The following is an 18,536-nucleotide window of genomic DNA, read 5'->3' on the forward strand; positions in this document are numbered from 1 at the left end:
TTCGCAGACATTTGCTGAAAGGTCCATGCCTGATGCTCTAACTCTCCGACAGCCTGTCATATAATGTCTCCGAGGTGATGAAGAGCTCCACTCGGAGACATTCGTCGAGGACCAAGAGTGAGACGGTCGGGGGCATCGCATTTACATGAGCTGCACACGCCCATGTTCAGTACGTTCCGCATAGCATACCGACTTCTACTCCACCTCAAACAAAACACCCGTTTGCAATCTTTCAGTGAAAAGTACCTGGCTCTTTACGTCTAAACACCAACATGGCCGACTTCCTTGACGCCGAAGCCGCGCAAAGGTACAAGAATGCCGAGAACGCTACCGGCCCTTATGCCAAAGCCATCGTCGGACAATGTGGGATAGTTGCATATTTGGACTCAGGAGCCGAAGCCAATGTCCTCGACTTTGCGTGTGGAACTGGGGTCGTGGTGCAGAACCTCTACGACACTATTCCGAAGGAGAGATGGAGACAGCTCAAAGTACTGGGCGCTGATATCAGTCCGCCGATGCTGGCATACTTGAAAGCGCGAGGAGAGAAGCAAGGATGGATGGGTTTGGAGACGAAAATTGTGGATGGAAATGTGAGTTTTCCCTTGTCTGTACGAGTCGCAGCACTGTTTCCGATACTAACGTTTTCTCAAAGGGCGACTTCACTGAAACTCTCCCAAAGTCCTCATTTACGCACATCTTTGCTACATTCGTCCTGAACATACTCCCAGAACAGACCCTCTCGCATTTGTGTTCTCTCCTACGCCCAGGGGGCTTCATAGCAGTAGCGACATGGTCTGCCATGCCTTGGCATGGTCTCCTCACGCGCAGCATCTCGCTCATGAACGCACCACAGCCTTATTCACCTTCTTACGAGGAGCTCCAAGAGAAAATGTGTGGACCCTGGGCTGCCGAATCCTATGTGGCACAACAGCTTGAAGCTGCGGGGCTACAGCGAGTAGACACGTCGACGCAGAAGGAAAGCATCCGCGCTGGGACGCCCGAGGTGTTTATGGCGAGTATGCAGTTTCCGCTACAGTTTGTGGCAAGGACATGGTGGGGGAATGAGCGAGATGGAGTTTTAGAGGAGTTGAGTGATGCTATGAGGGGGATTGTAGAAGAGGAGATTGGAGAGGACGGTGAGATGGGGATGGAGTTTGATGGGATTATGGGATGGGGGTGGAAGAGTGGTTGAGGCTAGGTACTGCTTGACATGTGAAAGGCGGAACAGTCTCCGTCTGTACCAAACATCCCAATTTCCCTGACGACGTGCATCATGGTGGTAAACTCGTACATAAGGTAACTCTTAATAGCTTTTGGTAGCCTCTGGATGTGCAGTCAGGTCTCAAGTTCAGGTGATACTATTCCTAGCGCCAAGACGCACGTTCCCGCAAGCGTTCCATCCTCATGACGATCAGCCGGCGCGACATCTCGTGGCCTAGGGGCTGAGCGACGGATCGACTGCTTGACTCTACCGTCAACGCCATGTTCCTTTGAGCAGGCCAACACTCTTTTAGTCTGCTTACAACCTTTACCCTGAAATCACAATCGACATCCCTTTCTTGCAACCGCGAACATGTCTGGCGCTCGGCCTCTCTTCTCAGGGCGCCCATCTTCGGACACCAGCGGCGATCGCGACATAGCAGAGGAAGATGCCCTGCTCACCGGCCAGCGAATAGCGCGCACGGAAAAGGAAGGACCACGGTCCTGGAAGTTCTGGAGGGAGATAGGTCTGTTTGTCTGGGCTGTCATCGCAACGGCCGCCGTCATCGTACTCGCCGTCATCTTCCAGCAGTCAGGTTCCGACTCCAAGACTTCACATGCGAGTGGAAAGAAGAACCTGATCTTCATGGTATCGGATGGCATGGGCCCCACCTCGCTGTCACTCACGAGATCCTTTATGCAATACAAGAATGGCGCGCCCTTCAACGAGCAACTCGTTATCGATCAGCATCTCATCGGACAGTCGCGGACCCGTTCTGCCTCGTCTCTCATTACCGATTCGGCAGCAGGTGCAACGGCATTCTCGTGCGCACAGAAGAGCTACAACGGTGCCATCTCTGTCACACCCGACCACGAGCCATGCGGCACGGTGCTGGAAGCGGCCAAGAAGGCTGGATACATGACGGGTCTTGTTGTTACTACGAGGATCACAGATGCGACACCCGCCTGCTTTGCGGCTCACGTCAATATGCGATCAGAGGAGGACCGTATTGCAGAACAGATGGTCGGAGACTACCCCCTTGGCCGCGTCGTGGATCTGATGTTTGGAGGTGGACGATGCCACTTCCTGCCCAACTCGACTGTCGGTTCCAGTTGTCGCGCGGACGACAGGGACATTGTGGACTTGGCCAAGAAGAACGGATTCAACTACATCTCTGACCGCGCGGGCTTCGACAACTTGAAGGGAGGAGCTAGTCTCGACCTGCCGATGTTGGGACTATTCGCCGAAACTGATATCCCCTACGAGATCGACCGCCGCAACGAGAACGACATCTACCCGAGCTTACACGAGATGGCTGAGGCTGCCATGAAGGCCCTCAGTGATGCGACGAGGGACAGCGACAAGGGCTTCTTCCTCATGATTGAAGGCTCGAGAATTGACCACGCAGGCCACCACAACGACCCTGCTGCCCAGGTAAACGAGGTCCTTGCTTACGACAGGGCCTTTACGAGTGTGCTGGATTTCATCAAGCACGAGAAAACACAGACGGTCATGGTCTCGACATCGGATCACGAGACTGGCGGTCTGGCTGCTGCTCGTCGTATGTTCTATCTACCCCTTTGGTAGGAACCGTTACTAACGATCAACAGAACTCCACGCGTCTTACCCCGAATACCTCTGGTACCCCTCTCCTCTCGCAAACGCCTCCCACTCCGCTGAGCGCCTCGCTATCGAATACACAAAGCACCTGCTTACCGACCCATCCGTTGATGAGACGGCCGACTTTGTGCGCAAATCCATCACATCCGGTCTCGGCATCTACGACTACACCGAAAAGGAAGTTTCTGGCCTTGTCACCGAACCGGCCACAGCCTTGTACCAATACGCAGACATGGTATCCCGCCGTTCACAGACTGGCTGGTCGACCCACGGCCACAGCGGTGCGGACGTCAACATTTACTCATCTGACCCCAAGGCTGCCATGGCACTTGTGGGCAACCACGAGAACACTGAGGTCGGTGACTTTTTGCGCGACTACTTGGGTGTAGATGTCGAATCCGTTACCAAGGAGCTCAGGGAAAAGGGCACCGGGTTGACGGTACTCGACGTGAATGGTACAGAGGTCAGCTGGATGGGTAAAGTGCCTGAAGAGGGCCAAAGACTGGATGGCCAGACGCATTTGGCGAGCTATGGGGGAGACTTTAAGAAGAGAGGTGACGGTGGTGTTGTACATGGGGAAGCGTGTGGATGTGGACATTGATATATATATATATATATTTTTAGCGTTGTTTGGGCATAATTCTGGCGTTTTGGATGTTGAGACTTTAGGAGATACCGGTCGTTAGAGACTATTCAGATTATGGCGTCAATTCATTGATTTCCAGCTTTCGCTTTGGTTCGTCTCATAACATTGTTCCAATAACACCTTGTCTTAAAGATGGATGGAGCAGGCTGCTACTACCAAACCACAGTCAAACCAAACACTCGAGGAATCCCTCACTCCTCCAGCTCCACTTGCTACTCCTGACATCTTTCTCTGCATGGCTGTCGCTACTCGTCCCACTCTTTCTTTCTCTCGCCCGCTTTCTTCTCCGCCCTAGTCCAATTCCCAACTCCTCCTGGCTCACAGTGGGTAAGTGTCCTGATGCCACTTGTGTCCCATTCAAAGACCCCGACTTGATACTCTTCCTACTCGACCTTGACCTTACATCCACATCTCTTGGTGGATATTGCCAATCCGTTAGTTCAACCTCCGTTTTATCGTCCCCTTTCCTTCTCGCACGTAATCTGGACTTAAATCTCTCCAATGTCTCGCCCTCAAGCCTTCTAAAGACCTTCTCATCCAGAATACCCCATAGTCTGCTTACGAGTGCACACAAATGCCACAGAGCAAGTATCACCGCGCCAGTCGCCGAACAACCCCCGGCGCTATGTATACGCCAATTAATGCGGGTGCAACGCTCATGCAGTGTGGATGATCCGACGCGGAATTGCCAGAGAGGGTAATCGTGTTCGTCGCAGAAAAGGAGGCTAGGGCGAATGTTTGCCGCATAGTTGTAGACGTGGGAGACGAGGGTCAAGATCATGATTATGTCCCAGAGGCTGAGCAGGATGTGGCGGGTTAGGGACGTATAGGTCGAGTGGAGGAGGGGGTGGTATGTGTGCGGACTGAGCGGAGAAGGTGGTGATGGCGTAGTTTTCGGGTTCTCTATCCAGTGAGTGGATGAGCAGGATTGAGGTACATGCTGTGGTGTTGCTGGACGGCATTTCACATCGTGGGCGGAGTCTTGCGAGTCGTCTTTTCCATCTCGTGTTCCAAACCATCCGATATGTCGTTTCCGCCATGCTTCGAGGCTCTGCCGTACACTGTTCAACCATGCTTTGATAGCCCTGCGCCTCTTTCCCACATCCCTCCTCCTTCGCACCGGGTGTAACTGATCAGTGTACCACTCTACACAGAGCAACGCGTGCAATCCATCGAGCGGTACCTGCTAAGTTGTCAACTCCCACAGTTTCTAACCATTCAATTTCCCGTCCTCATATTATTGTAGTCCTTACTCCCCGCTCCAGCACCCAAATATCCGCAAACTTACAAACAAATAGACAGCTACCCAGCCGAGCATCTCTGCGCCCTCGAACAACTGTCCAACGAACGCCTCTCCCCAAGCCGGTGGCATGTGATAGTCTTCGATATCCCATACAGCAGTCGTGTGCGATATGAGTTGCATAACAAGGAGAATGACGGTGCTGGATATGAGTATGTGAATTACGATTTGAGCTTTCAGGACAGACAGTCGACGGTTGTGGGGAGCGGTGATAATGGAGAATGACGTGGAGGACATGGCGGTATGGAGGTTCGGTATCGTGGCTGAATGACTGCACAGATATGACGCGAGAACGTGATGATGTGGTGGGTAAGACGCTGTTCTAAGATAAGCGGCCGTTCGCAGTTGCCACTAGTTGTTGGAGAAAGCGCAGGTGGTACATGCTGAGGTAGTTACGATACGACTAGGCATTCCATGTTAGGATCTATCCGCCATGTTGACTGTGCTATCGGAGACAGCATGCCTCGTCGTAGAGATGATTATGATGAAATGGAAAAGTCAAAGCATGTCCAACACTGAGAATATACACTCAAGGTATATGCAAGTACGAACCCATAATGTTTTGCTTGAAGTCACAGCGATTACCAGAAAGCAGCCAAAATTGATATTGATAGCATAATCTCCGCAGGTAACTCCCAAACGCCACGCTAAATACGACAGTGGGTTGCAAATTGAATACCCCAATAGCACTGGAAAGATGAAAATGATGGCCATTTATCCAACTGAAAACGACAACTTTTAGCCATTCAGACACCAAAGTCGTTTCCAAAATTACCGCTACCGTACGTCCAATCTGGCTGGGTATCCAACAACCACGATACAGAATCAAACATCTCGAAACTATTCGCGCTAGCCATGCCGTTTGTTAACTGAAGCGGCATACTCAGGGTGTTGACGTGCGGGTTGAAGTTTGGAAGAGTATGGGCTGGATTCTCAACAACACCAGGGGGCGGTGTAGAGTTGCTGGATGAGTCCGGGTTGGTGGGGTTCGTCATGACCGTGTTTTCGAGTTGTTCCGCAGAACCGCTGACCTGTGCCTCTCGCCAGCGCCATGCGCAATCGAACACGACACTCATGCTCATACGACTGCGAATGATGAGACCGAGAGGATCATCTAGCATACCTATACTACCTTTTCTCTGATTCTGCTGGTGGTGTTGCTGCTGGTTGTGGTGGTTGAACATGGAATTCATCCCTGAGTTGCTGAGAGATGGTGATTGTGAGAGGCTGTGTAGGCTGCGTCCGCGAGAACTCTCCTTCCATAGTTGCGCCAAGACTTCGGCGAACCGATCCAGGAGATCGTTCGACCACACTTTGGACTTCCTCAGCGCATCCACAGTTTGTAGGACGAACTGGCGACCTTTGTCTGCGGGGAGTTTGCTGGCGAAGTCTGAGTTGAGGAGCTTGAGCAAAGCAAATCCGGCTGCAAGAGCCATTTGCATGACGTAGTACGGAACGTATAGTAGCCTCCCTTCACGCTGCAGTTTGAATACGCGCTCGAGGTAGGCCGTTGCAGCAAAGTACAATGCGACAAGATCGTCTCGTCGCTCGAGGCGAGGTTCCGGATTGAAGAATGAGTACAGGTGGAGATGTAGTGAAACTGCATAGTGGTATAGGTCTTCTAAGCCTGTTGAAGAGGTCAGGAATATCTCAGTGTGGCCGAGGTCATTGGACATACCACTGTCTACTCCGTCCAGGGAGCTGTTCTCTTCCTTTACGCGCTCTTCCTTCAGACGATCCGCTTCGAGGCTCATGTAGCTTATCGCGGCACCTTCGGCAAAACGATGGCTGTTGGAAGAGTACAGGAGCTTGTTGATCCTGCTCGCCGCCATTTCCTGGCGCAGGCGGACAAAAAGTGTTGGTGGTATTATGCGCATGTGCTCTTCATCGTCCACTTTGAACTCTAGCGTCGAATCGTAAAGCGTTATCGAAGGCTGTCCGTTTCCTGTAGAGACACTATGACACATTAGCCTTTGCGGTATGCTTTTGAAAAGTATCAAACTCACGTTTGAGCAACAATGTTGCAGACTGCCCATGTCCGCAGCCGATCATGTATATCCTCGCGCCGCAGCTGCATCTTTGTCCTAGAAAAATCGTCTGGGTGCGTCGGCTGATGCAGACCAATCTGCATGGCAACCTGCATCATGGCGCCGCATAGTATGAAGGTTGGATCTGTCACTGTCCGCTCTGCCGGAAGTGGCCAGGTGCAGAGTAGACATAGCGCCTTGACTACATGATGGTTCGGCTGGTTTCGAATCGAATCCCAGATCAGATCGCTCAGCGGCTTGGAGAGATCCTTGAGAAGAGACGGGCGTGGTCCATAGCGCCGCGCTGCGACAGCAACTATTGCCCAGAATAGGAGCTTGTGATCTTGCGAGTAGTATTCGTCTGGCGAGCGCACTTGGTCTAGGAATGGCAGGAATGGATGGTATAGCTGGAAGTATTCGGCGAACAGCTCATTGACCTCGCCGTGACCGAGGCGCACTTCGCCTGTACCAAGCGAGAAGATCATGGGCGAGCCGCTGCGCAGGTCTAGTAGAGACGTCGCTGCCACTTGTGTATGCTGTGTCTGCAGGTATGCTTCATCTTCGACTTTGAGGACCGGGCCGGGAGTGAAGTTGTGGTTGTCTGAAGTTTGCTGGGGAGCGTTCAAGACAGGCTGATTGGGCGTGGATTGGCCCTCGTACATGGCGAGACGCTCGCGCAAGTACTCCATCTCCTTCTCCATCTCGGCATTCCTGTTGCGCTTCCCGACACGCTTAAAGTTGGGTTCGATTACGCATCGCAGGTTCTGCTTCTGACATCGCGCGCAACTGACGAAGGGATCTTGCTGGACGTTACACTTGAGCTGCAGAAGCACAATTAGCGGGAGCCTGAAACATTGACGTCTGACAGCCTCGTGGTTGGTGGTGGCAGGCGCACTGAGAGAAAATGTGAATCATCGTAGACGGACGCACTCGTGCCTGGGCGAGAGCTCACCAACAGGCGCGTGTTCCTCTATGGCGTCATACATGTATAAAATTATCCTTACTTTCTGCTGGCGACACTCGTTGCACGCGCGCTTCACGGCGGTATTGCGCCGCGACGACGACGAGGGCCGCGTATCGCCGTCGCCATTCTCTTCGTCGTCGCTGGATGCGGAGCGCTTGAAGCCTCGGGTGTGTGTGCTGTTGGGGCTTTGGAAGGGATGCGGCAGGCCTGGAAGTCCTGGCGTCGTGGGTGACATGGAATGCAGCATATTGCTGGACATACCTATCCGACCGATATCGCAGGGAATTTAGGTTGTGAGGGTAGGTGGAAGTGGGGGTCTAGCTGGTGTGAGTCCGAGGCCGCAAGCGCATGCGAAGCTTGACCAGCTGCCAGGCCACGACTCTGACTCCAATGCCGCGACAGTCTCGCTCGATCACCTGGGCATGCGCGCTTCTGTTGCTATCGCAAGCTGCAAGCTCCTGCAGGATGCCGCCGAACTATGCGCGGGCGAACTTGTCAGAATGGGCCAAATTTCTCCAATCACAGCGCGGGAACCCATGCTGAATCGCGGCACCCAGCCTCGTTCAGGTAGTCTCCACCGCCAGTATCCGAATCCGAGAGGCTCTACTGTACGCGCCACGAGCTGGTCTCTGCATTATTCGCATTTACGAGTAAAGGCATACCTGGAGTTGCCTTTACAACAGGGTGTGCCGAGTATGTGGACTAAGCGCGTTGTTTTCTGTCCTGTGTACCTACGACTGAATGTACTCTAAAAGCGCATGTAGGAATCTACCTCACAACTCTGATAATCACAGCGACAGCTTATGTCTGTAAAATAGGCGTTGTGCTCTGCCTACAACTTTCGAAAATGGGCTTCTTTGTGCAACGTCATGTTACGCAGGACAATCAATATGACATTTGGACAGTTACGCACTCAGATTGACCTTGTGGCATTATCGCCATGTACGTGGTGAGCAAAGGTGTAGACTGTCGGGTGCATATGTGGTCTCATCAGAAAACGCAATGGATCGAAATGAAAACCTCCTAAAGCTGCAGTGGCATCGCTGATTTGTGCAACATGGTAGATCGACCAGGCTGTTGGCAGATAACTGATGCCGCAAATTCTCCCATCTTGTGCAGGCTAAAGACTTCAGACACTTGGGATATGAGATGGAAGAGGCGCGCAAGCCACCAAGCTCCATTTCTAGCGTCACAGTAGTATTCGCTGGAAACACGTCGTGTAGCTTGTGGATGTATTCGTGACCCTACTCAGCTACATCCTGGCGGAGTGACGTAGAAATCGTCTTGATATCGTAAAAGCCGACCGAACCAGGAGACTGCCCATAATGCACATGAACACCGAAGACCCAGTTTTGACATGCTAAACCCCTTCACTCAATGCAACCGCTTAACGCTTCTTTTGCTGGGACTCCTTGAGCACCTTCTTGACGACCTTCTGCTCCTCGATCAGGAAGGCACGGACGATGCGGTCCTGGACGCAGCCGGCGCATCGCGATCCACCGTAGGCGCGCTGGACGGTCTTCTTGGGGCGGGATACCTGGGCGTACTCGCGGGGGCGGAGGGCTGGGACACCCTGGAGCTTGGAACCGCAGTCCTACACACTGTCAACAGCAGGCCTACACATCCTTCCGGGTCGCACTTACACCGCACTTGGGGGCAGTACCCCTCTTCTTGATGTGCAGGTAACGGAGCTCACCACCAGGGGTCTTGATGACGCGGACCTTCTGGCTCTTGGTGTTGTAGGGGGCGCGACGCCTCTGCCCATTGTTAGTCTACAGTCCTAACCATTCCGACATGCGCAGTCGCCTCCTCCAGCGCTCGGGTTTGCGGTGCGACGTACGTAGGTGAGTCTGTTGGACGGCATTGTGATAGATTTCCCGGGGAATCAGTGGGCGATTGTCTAGTGTGCGTGTGAGCGGGCTGGTGTGCGAAGTGGTGTTGCGGATGGACACAATCGTACCTGGGTCTGAAGACTGTGGGTTAGTATCGTCGAAGAAATTCCCAGGACGGCGAGCTTGCTTACCACTTGATGGCGTCGTAGTGAGACCGTCGAAATTTCGTGTGCTCGGTTAGCTGACCTGCCACTAGCACGCTAGACCAGGACCCGGGCATTTCCAGACCCGCTGGCACGTGACCGAGGGCCGTGCGCAGCGGCCTTGCAAGAAGATTCACTAGACTATGCCGCGAGAACATCTCCATCGCCACTCCACACAACGCGCGGAGGTTGTATCTCTGCTTTGTGTGCGCCGCCAACAGCACGACTTTCGAGCTTCTGGAGATTGTCTGGAAACCCACGCGCCGACGCGAACTCCCCTTCTCCGACCGCGGCGCCGTCCGCAAAAGCCGAGGACCCGACTCCTAAGCTTGTCGCGCGACCAGCTGTGCTCAATCGACGAGTCCAGTGCAGCATTGCGATCGCGTTACTAAGGTTGGTTACTCCCTTCAATTCTCTGCTACACAGCGGGCTTCTCAACTCCCATACATCTATCTCAACACGACAACAGAAGCGCATCTTTCGTTCGGTTTCGCGTTTTCATCTCTTCTAACGATATCAGATTTCCTTCCATACCCTAATTTCAAGATGGCTTTTCCTCCACCTCCACCACCACCCCCACCAGGCCCTCCGGGCTCTGGATTCGCGCCGCCACCACCGCCTCCTCCTCCCCCAGGTCCCCCAGGTTCAGGATATGCGCCGCCGCCGCCGCCGCCTCCTGGACCACCAGGCGCTGCTGTAGGACCTCCTGGTATGCGACCACCCCTCGACCCACAAGTCGCCAAGTTTGCACAGAAGAAGAAGGACTGGTTACGGCAACAGCGCCAGAGGTTTGGCGAGAAGCGCAAAGCAGGATTTGTCGAGACACAAAAGGCGGATCTACCCCCGGAGCATCTGCGCAAGGTTTTCAGAGATATCGGAGACGTGTCCCAGAAGAAATTCACCACGGACAAGCGAAGCTATCTTGGTGCGCTCAAGTTTATGCCACATGCCGTTCTCAAGCTTTTGGAGAACATGCCCATGCCTTGGGAGAGTAGACGCGACGTAAAAGTCCTCTACCACACCAACGGATGTCTGACACTAGTCAACGAGATTCCTCGTGTGATTGAGCCTGTCTTCCACGCGCAATGGGCAGCCATGTGGTTGGCTATGAGGAAGGAGAAGAGCGATCGCCGACATTTCAAGCGCATGCGCTTCCCGCCATTCGACGACGAAGAGCCGCCTCTTTCATACTCGGAGAACATTGAAGACGTTGAGCCCCTGGAGCCTATTCAGCTGGAGCTCGACGAGGATGAAGACAGCCCCGTATACGAGTGGTTCTACGAGCATCGGGCGCTTCTCGACACTCCACATGTCAACGGACCGAGCTACGAGACCTGGAACCTGGACCTACCCCAGATGGCAACGCTATACCGTCTCAGTAAGCAGCTCCTCAGCGACATTGTGGACAAGAACTATTTCCACATGTTCGACATGGACAGCTTCCAGACCGCAAAGGCGCTCAATGTCGCGATACCCGGAGGACCCCGCTTCGAGCCACTGTACAAGGACATCGATCCTAATGACGAAGACTTTGGCGAGTTCAACGCCATCGACCGCATCATTTTCCGATCGCCTATTCGCACCGAATACCGTGTGTCATATCCATATCTTTACAACTCCCTGCCGCGAAGTGTCAAGCTGGCTTGGTATTCTTACCCGCAGGTCGTATACGTTCGTGCTGAGGACCCGGATCTGCCGGCCTTCTACTTCGATCCCGGAATCAATCCTATCTCGTCCAGAGCTGTTGCCCCAAAGAACATCTCCGTGAGCCATGAGGATTTGGTTTTTGGCGAGGACGACGAAGACGACGAGGATGACTTCCAGATGCCAGAAGAGATGGAGCCCTTCATGGCCGAGGAGGAGCTCTCTACTCCAGAAACTGCTTCAGCCATCGCGCTTTGGTGGGCACCTCACCCATTCGACAAACGATCAGGTCGCATGGTGCGAGCACAAGATGTACCTTTAGTTAAGCAGTGGTATCTTGAGCACGTTCCTGCAGGTCAGCCCGTCAAGGTCCGGGTCTCATACCAGAAGTTGCTGAAGACTTATGTGTTGAACGAGTTGCACAAGAAGCCACCACAAGCACAAAACAAGCAGAATTTGATGCGGACGCTCAAGAGCACCAAGTTCTTCCAGCAGACCAAGATTGACTGGGTTGAGGCGGGTCTGCAGGTCTGCCGACAGGGTTACAACATGTTGAACCTGCTTATTCATCGCAAGAACTTGACCTACCTGCATCTTGACTACAACTTCAATTTGAAGCCTGTCAAGACGCTCACTACCAAGGAGCGCAAGAAGTCGCGTTTCGGAAACGCTTTCCATCTCATGCGTGAGATTCTGAGGTTGACCAAGCTTATCGTTGACGCCCAGGTTCAGTACCGTCTGGGCAACATTGACGCTTTCCAGCTCGCTGATGGTATCCTCTATGCCTTCAACCACGTTGGTCAATTGACTGGCATGTACCGATACAAGTATAAGTTGATGCATCAGATTCGTTCTTGCAAAGACCTGAAGCATTTGATCTACTACCGATTCAACTCTGGCCCTGTTGGTAAGGGACCGGGCTGCGGTTTCTGGGCCCCTGCTTGGAGAGTCTGGTTGTTCTTCATGCGCGGTATCATCCCTCTTCTCGAGCGCTGGCTTGGTAATCTGCTCTCCCGTCAATTCGAAGGTAGACATAGCAAGGGTGTAGCGAAGACTGTCACCAAGCAGCGTGTTGAGTCGCACTTTGACTTGGAGCTCCGTGCTGCCGTCATGAGTGATCTCATGGATATGATGCCAGAGGGCATCAAGCAAAACAAGGTCAACACTGTTTTACAGCACTTGTCGGAAGCATGGCGTTGCTGGAAGAGTAACATTCCTTGGAAGGTACCTGGTCTACCAGCGCCGATCGAGAACATCATCTTGCGTTACGTCAAGAGCAAGGCAGACTGGTGGATCTCGGTTGCACACTACAACCGTGAGCGTATTCGACGCGGCGCTACAGTTGACAAAACTGTGGCCAAGAAGAACCTGGGACGATTGACACGTCTGTGGCTCAAAGCCGAACAGGAGCGGCAGCACAACTACATGAAGGATGGTCCTTATGTCTCTTCTGAAGAGGCTGTTGCCATCTACACGACCATGGTACATTGGCTGGAGGCGAGGAAGTTCCAACCAATTCCTTTCCCTAGTGTCTCTTATAAGCACGACACGAAGATTCTCATCTTGGCATTGGAGCGCCTTCGAGAAGCGTACTCCGTCAAGGGTAGACTTAACCAGAGTCAGCGTGAAGAATTGGCACTCATCGAGCAGGCTTACGATTCCCCAGGTACTACTCTGGCGCGTATCAAGCGCTTCCTACTCACACAGCGCGCTTTCAAGGAGGTTGGAATTGATATGAACGACAACTACAGCAATATCAACCCAGTCTACGACATCGAGCCCATGGAAAAGATCACCGATGCTTACCTTGACCAGTATCTATGGTACCAGGCTGATCAGCGGCATCTGTTCCCAGCCTGGATCAAGCCCTCAGATTCCGAAGTTCCGCCGCTTCTGACATACAAGTGGGCACAGGGTATTAACAACCTTGACAAGGTCTGGGAGACTCAAGATGGAGAGTGCAACGTCATGATCGAGACTCAGCTGTCGAAGGTTTATGAGAAGATCGATTTAACCATGTTGAACCGTTTGTTGCGACTTATCATGGACCACAATTTGGCCGACTACATCACGGCGAAGAACAATGTGCAACTCAACTACAAGGATATGAACCACGTCAACGCTTATGGTATGATCCGTGGTCTGCAATTCTCTGGATTCGTCTTCCAGTTCTATGGTCTCGTGCTGGATATCCTCCTTCTAGGTTTGCAGCGTGCAAACGAGATTGCCGGTGCACCAGAAAGCCCGAACGATTTCCTTCAGTTCAAGGACAGGGACACTGAAGTCCGCCACCCGATCCGATTGTACACGAGGTACATCGACCGTATCTGGGTCTTCTTCAGGTTCACCGCTGAAGAGTCGCGCGATCTGATTCAGCGCTTCTTGACCGAGAACCCGGACCCTAACTTCGAGAACGTTATTGGGTACAAGAACAAGAAGTGCTGGCCACGTGATTCTAGGATGCGACTGATGCGTCACGATGTCAATCTGGGTCGCGCAGTGTTTTGGGATCTCAAGAACCGTCTACCGCGGTCAGTAACCACGATTGAGTGGGATGACACTTTCGCTAGTGTTTACAGTCGTGACAACCCCAACTTGCTCTTCTCCATGAACGGCTTTGAGGTCCGCATCTTGCCCAAGATCCGAAACCTGACTGGCGAATTCCCTGTCAAGGACAGTGTATGGTCGCTTGTCGACAACTCTACCAAGGAGCGTACCGCGGACGCTTTCTTGCAAGTGACCGAGGAAGACATCCAAAAGTTCAACAATCGTATTCGACAAATCCTTATGTCATCTGGATCCACTACGTTCACGAAGATTGCCAACAAGTGGAACACGACTCTCATTGCGCTCTTCACTTACTATCGTGAGGCCGCCGTCTCCACTGTCAACCTGCTTGATACTATTGTCAAGTGCGAGACCAAGATTCAGACGCGTGTGAAGATCGGCCTGAACTCAAAGATGCCGTCTCGTTTCCCTCCTGCCGTGTTCTACACGCCGAAGGAGCTGGGTGGTCTGGGTATGATCTCCGGCTCTCACATCCTCATCCCCACCAGCGACAAGCGCTGGTCAAAGCAAACCGACACGGGTGTTACGCACTACCGTGCCGGTATGTCGCACGATGAAGAGACTCTCATCCCCAATATCTTCCGCTACATCATTCCGTGGGAGTCCGAGTTCGTCGACTCCCAACGTGTGTGGATGGAGTATTCACAGAAGCGCCAGGAGGCACAACAACAGAACCGACGACTAACCTTGGAGGACTTGGAGGACAGCTGGGACCGCGGTCTTCCTCGTATCAACACACTGTTCCAGAAGGACCGTTCCACCCTCAGTTTCGACAAGGGTTTCCGCGCACGTACCGAGTTCAAGATTTACCAACACATGAAGAGCAACCCCTTCTGGTGGACAAGCCAACGCCACGATGGTAAGCTCTGGAATCTGAACCAATATCGCTCAGACTGCATTCAGGCATTAGGAGGTGTAGAGACTATCCTCGAACACACATTATTCAAGGCCACAGCATTCCCCTCCTGGGAAGGCCTCTTCTGGGAAAAGGCATCAGGTACGTCAAATTGGGGCATCGAAAATATCCTCAGTGCCCTATCATCCCATCTCTCCCTAATCTCATTCACTGCCAAATATCTCCAACCTTTATTCATAGCAATGCTAACTTTGTTACAGGTTTCGAAGAATCCATGAAATTCAAGAAGCTTACCAACGCCCAACGTTCCGGTCTTAACCAGATTCCCAACCGTCGCTTCACTCTTTGGTGGTCACCAACCATCAACCGTGCCAACGTCTATGTCGGTTTCCAAGTCCAGCTGGATCTTACGGGTATCTTCTTGCACGGAAAGATCCCTACGCTCAAGATCTCGCTCATTCAGATCTTCCGAGCCCATTTGTGGCAGAAGATTCACGAGTCGGTCGTCATGGACTTGTGTCAGGTCTTCGATCAGGAGCTCGAAGCTCTTGGCATCGAGACTGTCCAGAAGGAGACTATCCATCCCCGAAAGTCGTACAAGATGAACAGCTCTTGCGCTGATATCCTGCTCTTCGCCAGCCACAAGTGGAGTGTCTCACCGCCGTCTATGCTTTACGACACCAAAGATACCATGAGCGCTACCACAACGAACAAGTTCTGGATAGATGTGCAGCTGCGATACGGTGACTACGATTCTCACGATATCGAGCGATACGTACGTGCCAAGTACCTTGACTACACTCAGGATTCTATGAGTATCTACCCGTCTGCTACAGGTCTTATGATTGGTATCGATCTGGCCTACAACCTGTACTCAGCGTACGGACAATACTTCCCCGGTCTGAAACAGCTCGTCCAGCAAGCAATGGCCAAGATCATGAAGGCCAACCCTGCCCTTTACGTCCTTCGTGAGCGTATCAGGAAGGGTCTTCAGCTGTACGCGTCTGAGAGTTCTCAGGAGTTCCTCAACTCGCAGAACTACTCTGAGTTGTTCAGTAATCAGATCCAGTTGTTTATCGATGACACCAACGTCTACCGTGTAACAATCCACAAGACCTTCGAGGGTAACTTGACGACCAAGCCTATCAACGGTGCCATCTTCATCTTCAACCCTCGCACTGGACAACTGTTCTTGAAGATTATTCACACCAGTGTCTGGGCTGGTCAGAAGCGTCTTGGTCAATTAGCGAAGTGGAAGACTGCTGAAGAAGTGGCTGCTCTTATTCGATCCCTGCCTGTGGAAGAGCAGCCCAAGCAGCTCATTGTCACCCGTAAGGGTCTGCTCGACCCTCTCGAGGTACATTTGCTCGATTTCCCCAATATCTCCATCCGTGCCTCGGAATTGCAACTCCCCTTCCAGGCTGCTATGAAGGTCGAGAAGCTTGGTGATATGATTCTTCGAGCGACTGGACCTCAGATGGTACTCTTCAACTTGTACGACGAATGGCTGAAGACGATTTCTTCGTACACCGCCTTCTCTCGTTTGATCCTCATCTTGCGTGCACTGCACGTCAACCAGGACAAGACCAAGCTACTGTTGCGGCCAGACAAGACTATCATCACACAGGAGCATCACATCTGGCCCTCACTAGCTGATGAAGACTGGATCAAGGTCGAAGTACAACTCCGAGATCTCATCCTGCTTGACTACGGAAAGAAGAACAACGTCAACACTTCATCGCTCACCAGCAGTGAAGTCCGTGACATTATCCTCGGTATGGAGATTTCTGCACCTTCGATGCAACGTCAGCAGGCTGCCGAAATCGACAAGCAGCAAGAGGAGCAACAGCAGCTGACTGCTGTGACGACCAAGACCCAAAACATCCACGGTGAGGAGATGGTTGTCACAACTACGTCGCAATACGAACAGGCGTCATTCGCTTCCAAGACTGAGTGGCGGACGAGGGCCGTGGCCACTTCCAACTTGCGCACTCGTGCTAACAACATCTACATCAATTCTGAGGATGTCAAGGAAGAGGGTCACTTCACGTACGTCATGCCAAAGAATGTACTGAAGCGCTTCATCACCATCGCCGACCTCCGTGTCCAGGTTGCTGGTTACCTATACGGAAGGTCGCCGCCAGACAATGACCAGGTCAAGGAGATTAGCACCATCGTCATGATTCCTCAAGTCGGCAACACCCGCGATGTTCAGCTTCCCAAGGAGCTGCCCAGACATGAGTACCTGGACAACCTTGAGCCTCTGGGTATTATTCACACTGTCAGCGGTAATGAGCCACCATACATGCAGGCTAGTGATGTAACTCAGCACGCTCGCCTCATGAATCAGCACGCTAGTTGGGATAAGAAGACCGTCTCCATGACTGTCTCCTTTACCCCTGGTTCCGTCTCACTCGCTGCTTGGGCTCTCACCCCCAACGGCTACAAGTGGGGTGCTGAGAACAAAGACACCATGTCCGACAACCCGACAGGCTTCAGCACCAGCTTTGGCGAGAAGTGCCAGTTGCTGCTGTCAGACAAGATCCGAGGTTACTTCCTGGTGCCAGATAACGGTATCTGGAACTACAGCTTCATGGGTAGTGCATTCGGTACGGTGGAGAAGAAGCCAGTTCACGTGCGTCTCGATACGCCTGTGCGCTTCTACGACCCCGTACACCGACCATTACATTTCCACAACTTTGCCGAGTTGGAAGACGTCTGGGTTGATCGCGAGAACCAGTTTGAGTAAGGGGACTAGTGTACAACAAGAGAAGGGGTGCATTGAGGAGGCTTATACCATCTCACGGAGTTTTCAAGGTTGGCGTTTTTTTGCATCGCATCATTGATTGCATGGATAGCGGAGAATGGGCGATGATTGAGACTTGGTGAAAAAATGTGCATAGTGTATTATAATCTTTCAACGAAATGCATCTGCTATATTCAGCTATATTGCCGACGCACACTGAACTACTGCACCGATCTATCTAAGCAAATCCGTTGGTTCGCTGTGTTCCGAGCTTGCTCGCATTTCACCTCTGCCGTAGTGCTATCGCCAGAGCCGAATTTACGTGTTGCAGAGTGCAACACGACTTGTAACCTCTTGGAAACGAAGAATTTGATGTAGACTGCAAACCATATGCAATTTTAGGAAGCCTTATACGTTGTCTACGTAAAGTACATCCGGCTTTCGTGATGGCATCAGAGCTCCTACCGGTGGACTAGCATTTTGCTTTTGCGCTCCAGGACCTTTGGTTCTAGCAACGGCGATGGCGTAAGGAGAGGGTTGAACGTCGTGACTGTCCGGTTACTCAAAATCGAATTCAGCTCTTGAAATTAATGCACATACCCTTGCTTTTCCTGTTCTCAAGACTGAAAGCCAAATCTTCCTTGTCTGCTACAGCTGAAGAAGTAGAGGTTGACGTCATCGGTTTCACCGCAGGCTTTAGAGGACGCTTTCCGCTGGTTGATGATTCACCCGGCATTGCTAACGTCGAGGTTGAAAGCTTTAATCTGGACGGCGTCAAGGATTGGCTGTTTGAATGGTAGGGGTTTAAGGTGTTGATAGGAGATGCGCACCTCCTGCAAGCGGAGCCCCGCACCTCCCTCTTCGGGCAGCCGTGCGGGGTGTTTTCGTCGTACAATGGATCACTATCTGCTGGATTTGCAAACACGCAA

The 18,536-nt window shown here is 52.4% G+C and overlaps 5 protein-coding genes across 5 annotated transcripts; 3 read left to right on the plus strand and 2 right to left on the minus strand.

Moving 5' to 3' along the window:
• Nucleotides 1-272: 272 nt before the first annotated feature.
• Nucleotides 273-1,192, plus strand: ACET3X_002967 (uncharacterized protein; the record flags this gene model as incomplete). The annotated part of the gene is made up of 2 exons (XM_069449768.1): nucleotides 273-590; nucleotides 653-1,192. 2 exons carry the CDS (start codon nucleotides 273-275, stop codon nucleotides 1,190-1,192), a joined length of 858 nt encoding a protein of 285 aa, XP_069309514.1.
• A 381-nt stretch (nucleotides 1,193-1,573) lies between these two features.
• Nucleotides 1,574-3,422, plus strand: ACET3X_002968 (uncharacterized protein; the record flags this gene model as incomplete). Its single annotated transcript, XM_069449769.1, has 2 exons — nucleotides 1,574-2,762; nucleotides 2,812-3,422. 2 exons carry the CDS (start codon nucleotides 1,574-1,576, stop codon nucleotides 3,420-3,422), a joined length of 1,800 nt encoding a protein of 599 aa, XP_069309515.1.
• A 1,940-nt stretch (nucleotides 3,423-5,362) lies between these two features.
• Nucleotides 5,363-8,269, minus strand: ACET3X_002969 (uncharacterized protein). Its single transcript, XM_069449770.1, has 3 exons — nucleotides 6,774-8,269; nucleotides 6,446-6,723; nucleotides 5,363-6,394 (listed from the first exon to the last, which is right to left on the minus strand). Exons 1-3 carry the CDS (start codon nucleotides 7,493-7,495, stop codon nucleotides 5,514-5,516), a joined length of 1,881 nt encoding a protein of 626 aa, XP_069309516.1. The 5' UTR covers nucleotides 7,496-8,269; the 3' UTR covers nucleotides 5,363-5,513.
• Nucleotides 8,270-8,636: 367 nt separating this feature from the next.
• Nucleotides 8,637-9,816, minus strand: ACET3X_002970 (60S ribosomal protein eL34). The gene is made up of 4 exons (XM_069449771.1): nucleotides 9,719-9,816; nucleotides 9,599-9,658; nucleotides 9,402-9,515; nucleotides 8,637-9,352 (listed from the first exon to the last, which is right to left on the minus strand). The coding sequence occupies exons 2-4, from the start codon at nucleotides 9,620-9,622 to the stop codon at nucleotides 9,146-9,148; spliced, it is 345 nt and encodes a 114-aa protein (XP_069309517.1). The 5' UTR covers nucleotides 9,623-9,658; nucleotides 9,719-9,816; the 3' UTR covers nucleotides 8,637-9,145.
• Nucleotides 9,817-10,339: 523 nt separating this feature from the next.
• ACET3X_002971 (uncharacterized protein) lies at nucleotides 10,340-17,610 on the plus strand (the record flags this gene model as incomplete). The annotated part of the gene is made up of 2 exons (XM_069449772.1): nucleotides 10,340-15,002; nucleotides 15,122-17,610. 2 exons carry the CDS (start codon nucleotides 10,340-10,342, stop codon nucleotides 17,608-17,610), a joined length of 7,152 nt encoding a protein of 2,383 aa, XP_069309518.1.
• Between the last annotated feature and the right edge of the window lie 926 nt (nucleotides 17,611-18,536).

The sequence above is a fragment of the Alternaria dauci genome, chromosome 2, assembly GCF_042100115.1.
Source record: "Alternaria dauci strain A2016 chromosome 2, whole genome shotgun sequence".
NCBI classification, from domain to species: domain Eukaryota; kingdom Fungi; phylum Ascomycota; class Dothideomycetes; order Pleosporales; family Pleosporaceae; genus Alternaria; species Alternaria dauci.

Excerpts from the sequence above, each read along its gene's own strand:
- ACET3X_002970 (XM_069449771.1), bottom strand. The coding sequence starts at position 9,622 with ATGCCGTCCAACAGACTCACCTAC. Across the intron at positions 9,516-9,598 it reads CGTCCAACAGACTCACCTAC|AGGCGTCGCGCCCCCTACAA; the intron begins GTACGTCGCACC and ends AACAATGGGCAG. Across the intron at positions 9,353-9,401 it reads GTACTGCCCCCAAGTGCGGT|GACTGCGGTTCCAAGCTCCA; the intron begins GTAAGTGCGACC and ends GACAGTGTGTAG.
- ACET3X_002969 (XM_069449770.1), bottom strand. The coding sequence starts at position 7,495 with ATGGAGAAGGAGATGGAGTACTTGCGCGAGCGTCTCGCCATGTACGAG. Across the intron at positions 6,724-6,773 it reads TGCAACATTGTTGCTCAAAC|TGTCTCTACAGGAAACGGAC; the intron begins GTGAGTTTGATA and ends AATGTGTCATAG. Across the intron at positions 6,395-6,445 it reads CCTGGACGGAGTAGACAGTG|GCTTAGAAGACCTATACCAC; the intron begins GTATGTCCAATG and ends CCTCTTCAACAG.